Here is an 8937-nt window from a genome sequence, read left to right on the forward strand (position 1 = left end):
CACTCTTTGTTGCCAGTTTTGTACGGCGTCAATATTGGTACGAAGGAGCTCACTTAGGGGAAAATCTTTGTATTATTTTTAGCAATAGCGATCCAGTCCTGGTGGCGGGGAACCTTGGGACGCCGAAAAGCTGCCAAGAAGAAGTGGGCAGTAGAGACTATCAGAAGGTGCGTAAAGAATAAGCCAAGCCATCAAATGGGTACTTGTTTCTTAACAATAGGATGGTAAGAATAAACTTTCTTGTCACTATAGTGTCAGAGCTTTTTTTTAATAAATTACAACTAAGTAAATCCCAGAAAATGGTTTGGTTGGAAGAGACCTCTAAATACCTCTAATTTTCTAACAAAATTTTCTTCTTCCTCAGGTTCATTAAAGGTTTTATTTACCGGAACCACCCTCGCTGCCCAGAGAACGAGTATTTCCTTGATTACATCCGCTTCTCCTTCCTGATGAACCTCAAGCGTAATTTGCCAAAAAACGTTTTGGACAAATCATGGCCAACTCCTCCTCCCTCGCTCTGTGAGGTAGGCACAGCCGCACCAGGGTCAGATGAATGATCCGCAGGGTGGAGGGGACGAATGGCAGTACTGAAGACCACGGGCCAGCAAAGGCCTGAGGGGACCCTCCTGCTACCAGAGCAAGAAGGAACCAGGTTCTCGCTCAAGTTCCGCGTTGCATTAGCATCTCTACTAGTAGAATTAATCCACACATCATCACATGGGTGTAATTACAGCATATCTCTCAAATTATTAGAGCTATAGTATTGAAAGTTCTTGAGAGTGTGGTGCTGTTGCAACACCATTTTCTAGTGGTTTTCTCATCCGTTTCTGAAATTTTCTTCCCTTTTTCTCTCAACAAATTAAGTTCCCTCTGGAAAGTTAAATTGGCTGCGATGGCAATGTCGTTGCCTGTGAAGAACATACTGAACTTCCTCTATTGCCATTATTATTCTGCATCTGGCAGAGTTGGGTTTTTTATCTGATCAAAACAAAATACTGCAGAAAGTCCCAGTTATCTTACCCAAAGGTCCTTGGTTGTTTGGAATGCAGGTACAGCTGGAAGCGAGGAAGGGCACAGCAGTGTAAAGTGGAGTGCTCCTGGTATTCATTCTCCATTCTAAAGCAGTTGGAGAATGTTGCGGGGCAAACTCTCTTAGAAAGGTGGAAAACAAACTTCCTGTTATTTAATTTTAGAAGCGACTCTCAGTAATGAAACAGTATTGTAGTTCAGCAGTGCGTTTTCTGCAGTTGCTTCTCATCTGTCTTCACTGTTTGAATTGGTTTGTCAGTAATTTTGAGCTGTTTTCATTTGTTGTGCCATTTCTTCTTCAGGCATCCCAGCTCCTGCGACAGCTCTGTATGCAGAACATGGTCTGGACCTACTGCAAGAGAATCAGCCCAGAGTGGAAGCAGCAGGTACGAGACAACTTTTATGTTACTTCACGAACTACGCTGATGTTCCCGAGAACAGCATTATTTATTGTAAGAAATTAAGGAGGGGAACAGCTGGATGGGAGGGACAAGGGTCCTACTACAGAGGGAGGCACAGCAGCAGTGGTGAGGTGGAGGAACTCCTGAAATCTGCGTTCTTCCGTGGTTGGTTAACAGTTCCACAAGAACACTGGTGGGTTTTTTTTTTTTTTCCCAAATTTTTTTTAGGTTAGTGACAAAAATGTAAGACCAGAATGTGCATAAAATAAAAGAAAAACCATTATAATTTTTTTTATTTTTTTTAGGTTAGTGACAAAAATATAAGACCAGAGTGTGCATAAAATAAAAGAAAAACCATTATACATGTAATTTCAATACATATTATTTAAATAGTGTTGTATATCCATGCCCCTGTATAATTTCTATACTGAAAGGCCCTGTTCTTCTTCCCATGGAAGACAGAAACGTAAGCCGCCGCATTATTCTGCTTGTACCATATAGAGAGCAAGAATTCTGCAGACACAAAACTAGTCATTTTCCAAACAGAGAAGTTACATGAACAGTTACAGCTGCTGTTCTAGCTCGAACGAACAAAAATGATACTGAAATTTGATTCATCTTAGTCATGGGAAGGTAGGGGGAGGGAATTTTTTTAATATTAAAAAAAGCTCAGTGGAGGGACGTAATAGGAAATGTATACGTTAAACAGTTTAGATGTAACTGTTATGAGATGATCGTGATAGTTGTCATTAAGCTTTTTTTTAATTGCATAGTGTATCATACTGCTTATGAAAGCCTGCAATGTATTAAGCACATGTAATGAAATGCTGTAGATTAGTTAGTGGCTGAGCCTGTGATTAAGGACACAGGATTAATACCAGCTGTTACTGAGCTGGAGGTGGAAACTTGGCCTAATGCTTTCTTTACCCCAGCAAACCCGACTCACTGGTGATGAGTATCTTTTATCCACATTTTTACCTGTAAATCATCTCAGGTATTTTAAACTCTGTAACAGCCCCCGTAACATGCATTTGCCCGAAATAAAGCAAAGGGGGTTTCCCGTTTCCTCGTTCACTGGTTTTGTTCTTATTCTGAAGGAGCCCAAGTTGGGAGCTAAGAGCACAGGTCGTATTTACAGTGTGGGGTGACTGCCCCTCTGAAAGGGACCAAAGGTTTACGGTGACTAACCATTCAAACAGGAACTCCCAGGGCAACACGGTAGCTAACAGAACTGTGCTGTTTGTCAGAGGATAAGGTAGAGAGTATTGAGTAGATCAGGGAGCTGTAATGAATGTGTTACACGGTGCTAATAAGGACATAACTTTTTTGTCAGGACTTCAAGTAAAGGCTTCAGGGGGAGAAAAAAATAACTAATCTGAAACATGAAAAAAGCCAGATGGGGTAGAGCAGGAGAACAAACTGTTTAAGCTTAAGGAGGAAGAGTTAAGAGAATCACTGCAGTGGGAGGCTTCTGAGACTTTTTGAACATGGGCATTATCAAAATCCAGAGACTAGGTCCAGATAAATTCAAACCAGAAATGTGATGCATACTTTTGAGATGAAAGATAAAGGGGAAAGAAAAAAATTCTTTTCTACCCTAAAGATTGGGTAGCTGTTGAAAATGTAAGGGATGTATGGAATATTTTGTGTAATTTTGTGACTAGTATGATTCAGGAGTCAGAGCACGATGACGACTGCTAAAAAAACAAAGAACATCTCTTTTAAGACAAATTTTATCTTTTTATTTAAGGAGACATTTTATACTAAACAAGAATACATCTTTTGTCCTTGCAGTTGGAACAAAAAGTAATTGCCAGTGAGATTTTTAAGGGCAAAAAAGACAATTACCCTCAGAGCGTTCCTAGACTCTTCATCAACACTCGACTTGGTGAGTAGGTGGTGTGAAGTTTAACAGGAAGAAGAAAGGGAAGGATTAACTACTCTTGCTAGAAATTTCTCTTTCTGACCCCGCTGTTTTGGTTTTAATACAGGTAACGAAGAGATAAATGCTAAAGTCCTTCAGGCTTTAGAAAGTGAAGCAATTAAGGTGAGATATGTGTCCTAATACTTTTGCCGAGCTTCTAGAGTTATTCAGCAGAGTATCAGATTAGATTTCTGAAGAAAATACAGCAGGAATTTTACATTATACTAAGCTTGTAATACCGTAGAAGATAGTCTATGGGAAGAGCTGATGGCTCAGAAATATGATTTTGAGATTTGGGCAAGTTTATGTCAGTGAAGAATTGAAGGCGTTGCAGCTGGCAGGGCTGAAGAGGAAAAGAGTGATAAAGAAACCTACACAGACTGAAGCTAAACCTAGATTTTTCAAGCCCACAGTCAGACAGCTGTAGTCATCAAGTTACTGTTCAGAACTCTTCTAGGTCAACAAGGATGTCTGTGGCAGAACTGAGACTAGGACTCAAAAGGATTGCCCCCAGTCCCAGTTTACCAACCACGGGTCAGTACCTCCTGCAAGCTCTCTAGGCTAGAGGGAAGGTAGCTGACAATTAAACAAGTTGCGTTTTTAGCACTGTTAACGCTTATTTCAGTATGCAGTTCCTGTGATCAAGTATGACCGGAAAGGATACAAAGCAAGAGCACGGCAGCTGCTTCTTACCCAGAACGCAGTCATCATAGTTGAAGAATCCAAAATCAAGCAACGAATCGACTATGCCAATCTGACAGGTGAGAATGGTAACATAAGTGGGGTTTAGCTCACTTGACTGAAGTCAGACTTCACCTTGGCTACAGTTAAATAAGTAATAATAAAATAATCAATTTGTCTTTGTCCTGGACAAGAATGGAAGTATCTGATACTGACAAGCATTTTAAGTCTGTAATATCTTGAAACTGAGGTTTTTTCTAAAATTAAACTCTATAAGATGTCACAAAAATTACTCAATTCATCTCCTCCCCAAGCCTCCTCCGAAGTCATTTCCCAATTGCGCATCTCTGCCACAGGGGAGTTGCGCCATCATTACATAGCAGCGGCTTGGGCCACCGCTCCAGCTTTCAGCCCTCTGAATATCTGACACGGACTTGATGCTAATTTTAGAGGGGGGACCTTGGTCAGACAGAGAAAACTGCGGAGTCTGGTGACTGTAGTTATTACTTGGCTTTGTCTGAAACTTCTCAGTTCACAGCCTTGTCTCCAGCTCTGCTACAGTTCCTCTTTACAGCCAGTTTTGGTGCTAATCATTTCAATGTTAGCCTGATGCAACTATCTCTGCATTTCTAACTGTCACCCTTTGAAGTGGTTTCCAAGGGCAACACTAATTTGGGGTTCTGTGACTCCCATAAGACACTAAAGATGTATGTTTACCTCTGCTAGGGTGTTGGGCTAGCTCAATTTAAACAGCTAATCCGGTTCATATCAAGATATTAAACAAAGTCCAAAAATAAACTATGAAGAAACAGACACTCCTGAAAGACAGCACAGTGCTCCTTAACTAATCCCTACCCACCTACCCCAGGGAGAGGATTTTTTTCATTTAGCAACATGAGCAACTCCCTGCAGAGGCTGAGCCTCTTGCTTACTGTACAGTCAGAAGGCACCGCTGGCTGGTGAGTAGAAATGCTGGATTCGGCGCCCGAGTCGGTCACAGTGCAGCATAACGAGAACCTGCAGCAGCTCAGGACTGGATCTGCAAGGACCAATACGCCAGCGAGTGGGTGTGGGTTCAGCCTGTCCCCAAGCCTAGCTGCAGGGTGAGCAAGGAATTCACAGCAGCGACAGCTTTCTGGAGCCAAGCTCCTACAGCAGCTCTGGCCTTTCTTACCACATGTTGGCAGTGGGGGGAAGACAACAGTGACCCCATTGTTCCAATTGTCCCTCTCCTTCTTCGTACCCCAGTAGTGACACCGCTCATCCACCTACAGGGCTGGAATGAAGTGTCTGTCCAGTGGGTGCTGAAAGGTAAAGTTTTGGTCATAGGTCCCTTAACTGGCCAAAGTAGCTCTTTGTCAAGTCCATGAAGGCCGTGACAGTTTGTAAACAGGCGTTCTTCCTACTTCTGATGGACAGAGGCATCTGAAAGTTTCTTTTCCATCTTAAAGAGCACAGTTTGAAGCTGTCACCTTGCAGCCTCTTCAGCCTCGCTGCTGGCATGTTAGCGCAGTGCTTCTGTGCGGCTTCTCAGCTGTCGGGTTTCTTGGTGTGGGAACAACAGTTGCTGCGTTCCTGGGTGAGGTTCTGAAACACATGCAAGAATCCCAGTAGAGTTGTGTTGGGTGTCAAATGGCCATTCTCTATTGCAGGCATCTCCGTCAGCAGCCTGAGCGATAACTTGTTTGTGCTGCACGTGCACTGTGAGGATAACAAACAGAAGGTAGTGGGACTCATCCATCATTTCTCCAGCCACCTCTAGAAAAAGTTTTAAGGGCACAAAGAGCAGAAGATCCAGCTGGGGGGGACCACACACACAGTGACACATGTGTAACTAACTTTGTGCCAGCTCTAAGTAGCATTTCACTTTTATTTACATGTGCTCACAGATGGGGTTCACCAGTGACTTGTTCACAAACAGGATTGGTGCTGTCCCTTGCCCCCATTACTGATACCTTGTAAATCAATTAACTGCCATAAGCGCAGTGTGACCCACAATAGAGACCCAACCCCCCAGAGATCTCCACCAAGCCTGGTGTCCACTCGGAGAAGTGTTTTCCCATGCTAACCTAAGGAGAGTTCTGTCCCTGTTAATGACACCATAACCATTTTGGTATACTGACGCTGTAAAGCCATGATCATAAACCATTGTCTCTCTCCTCCCAGGGAGATGTTGTACTTCAAAGTGACCATGTGATCGAGACACTAACAAAAACAGCCATGCAGGCAGACAAAGTCAATAATGTCAACATCAACCAGGGCAGGTGAGTGCAGCCAAGCCCCTCTCAGGAGCTGCCTTGGTTTTCTTGTGTTGGTTCTGAAGAGAGCTCTGCTTCAGCATTAAAGGGCTACAGAAACATACCTGAACGATGTCAAAATGTACCCAATACATCTTAACTAAGGCTCCATTTCCTTGAACAAGCAGATCTATTGCAGCTAAGCGTCAATACAAAGCAGCCACTTACACGAGAAAAGGGTAAAAGTAAGCTAGTAGAGAGGTCACAAATACTCATCAAATCTGTTCTTACCTCCTCTTTGCAGCATAAAGTTTACAGTTGGGCAAGGCAAAGAAGGCATAATTGACTTTATATCGGGATCAGAACTGCTTATAGCCAAAGCCAAGAATGGCCATCTAACAGTGGTGAGTACAGGCCGAGGTCGGTAAGAAATGGTAGTTCACTCGCAGTGGATCCAAACCCAGATTTTGGCATTAAACCGTATTTGCAGCAGATGGACACATGCCATGTGACTTTCTTGCTGAATGCACTGCCCTGGCCTACCAGCCTTTTCCCCAGTTGGAGCTGTGCATTGTATTTCTCTTCCTGCAGTCTCGAGACTGCCAGGCTTATTCAAACTCATCGAGTGATTGTCCAATCACTTCTTTTTTTTCCTCCCCAAGATTCAGGCTTTAATGCTATACTCTGTTGCAAATCAAATTTTAGAAAGACATTTAAAAACGCAGGAAGCAAAAAGAAATCCTCTTCCCTTCTCAGATTGTTTGTAGTCTTCCTGCTAGTCACATATAGTCATGCAACTGATTTATGCGTTGTCAGATTAAAGGTTATTCAGAAATAAATCCAAAACCTAGTCAGACTGCGCTCACCCCCCTTCCAGCATCAGAGCTAAAAGAGCGAGCTCCCCTGTCCTACTGCAGGCTGACCAGCCTCAAACAGCAATCAACATTCCCGCTTCCCTCTTCACTGAAACAGTCCGTTCTATGAAAAGCCACAAATGTAGCGCTGCCGAAGGATTTCCTTGCTCTATGGAATGCCTATAGACTACACAGGAAGAGAGATTAAATTTGCATAAGCATGCTGAAGCGAGGATCAGGCTGCTTTATTTGCTATCAGTAACAGCAAACCAAGTAACTTAGACTATGAAGAAACACCCCATAATTTTTTTCCCCTGCCTTTTCAAACCATCCCTGCGAACATTCTTCCAGTTTTGCCCCTCCCTCCTCAGCAAAGCAGCCGTCTTGTACTGCTAGCCTAAGGAGAAGTTTTTAATATAACCACAGGCACTGGGGCATAAGAGCACTGTGGACTCCAACTTACTGAATTGCCAGTATCAGCTTGTGTTTCCTGCCCAGACTGGCCAACTTCAGAGCAGAGCAAGCTTTACATGCTGTGGCGTAACAGCTTAATTCTACAAGCCAGGCTTTAGTGCGCTTTAGAGTTGTTGCAGTATCTTTGTTTTCAACACACTTTCTAGCTTGTCCTCCTTCTCCTGCAGGTTGCTCCACGTTTGAATTCTCGATGATAAAACGTGCCACCACGACAGGACCTTTTCCTCCGTCAGTCTGACTGCATCCTATAGAATTGGCTGGACATTGTTCCCAGCAAAATCCCTCCTCCTTCCTCGCTTTGCTCATTTTGTTTATTGTTACCAAAGACCTGCACTTTCAGAAAAAAAACCACAAAATACATCTTGCTTTCTTGTCTTAATATGAAAGTTCCAAAAGAAAGGCCTTCTCTTCCTTACCTTAGTGGCAAACGCATGGGTCCAACGCAATGTCTGTGAAACCGTGGCTCATGAAACATATTCAGCTGGGCTTTGAGGGAGAGGTAGCTCTATTAGAGTTTAAGCCCCAATGGAAACGACCAAAATTTTGTGCTTGTCCTCATCAAAAAGCACAATCGGAAAACAAGTAACTAACTCTGCTGCTTTGTCAGCCAAATCAATGAAATGCCAAACTTTATATTCAGAAAGTTTTATGAAGAATTTTGCTCTGAGACGTTTTGATGCTTTGTGTTACAATATATTAAAGCCATATTCTGTAAATGAGTACAACCCTGTAAATACTTTATAGCTGAGTATGCGAGATGCACTACAAGAAATGGAGTTGATATGGAAACTTTTATGTTTTAGATTTGGAATTTTTGTTGTTTTTAGTTTATGATTATAAGGTGTGAACCTGAGAAACCCATCATGTAACTTCTTCACTGATCTGGATCAGAGACTCTTACTTTTTTTTTTTTTTTTTAATTCACTTTTCCCATTTTTTTCTCTTTATTGTAAGTCACTTGTCCCATTTCTTGCTCTGTAGTGATATTTTTATACCATAGGAACTTTTTCATATCCACACATCCAAAGAAAACCTAAGTAATACAAACTGCAGAGGCCACCACTTCTCTATGCCGCTCTAGGCTGGAAATGAAACCTGTAGTCCTTGGCCACAGGATGTGCACATGAGCTTTCCCTCCCACCTTGTACCTGTCTGGGAGTCACCACTGCCCCTTCCCCCACAGCTCATCAGGCTCAGAGCAGCACCTTCAGAAAAAGTTGCTTTTCCTCTCATTTTCAGCAGTAACTGGAAGTTTGAGTTCCCACAATAAAGCTCCACAATGTTTGTATAAATGCCTCTCCGTACTGCCTTAAAGAGGAAGAGATGGCTAGTTCAGC

At 42.7% G+C, this 8937-nt stretch overlaps 1 protein-coding gene across 2 annotated transcripts in view; it reads left to right on the top strand.

The window, feature by feature from the left end:
* MYO1C (myosin IC) overlaps positions 1–7999 on the top strand; it is a 31595-nt gene extending 23596 nt beyond the window's left edge. For both annotated transcript variants that reach the window (XM_009287145.2, XM_009287152.2), the window contains 10 exons: positions 83–167; positions 365–524; positions 1332–1415; positions 3225–3318; positions 3422–3477; positions 3980–4115; positions 5688–5758; positions 6202–6299; positions 6577–6676; positions 7768–7999. In XM_009287145.2, coding sequence (XP_009285420.1) covers positions 83–167; positions 365–524; positions 1332–1415; positions 3225–3318; positions 3422–3477; positions 3980–4115; positions 5688–5758; positions 6202–6299; positions 6577–6676; positions 7768–7794 — 911 coding nt within the window. In that variant the 3' untranslated portion in view covers positions 7795–7999. The remainder of the gene's footprint in view (positions 1–82; positions 168–364; positions 525–1331; positions 1416–3224; positions 3319–3421; positions 3478–3979; positions 4116–5687; positions 5759–6201; positions 6300–6576; positions 6677–7767) is intronic.
* The last annotated feature ends 938 nt before the right edge of the window (positions 8000–8937 follow it).

This window comes from Aptenodytes forsteri, unplaced genomic scaffold (genome assembly GCF_000699145.1).
Source record: "Aptenodytes forsteri isolate BGI_AS27 unplaced genomic scaffold, ASM69914v1 Scaffold188, whole genome shotgun sequence".
NCBI lineage: Eukaryota > Metazoa > Chordata > Aves > Sphenisciformes > Spheniscidae > Aptenodytes > Aptenodytes forsteri.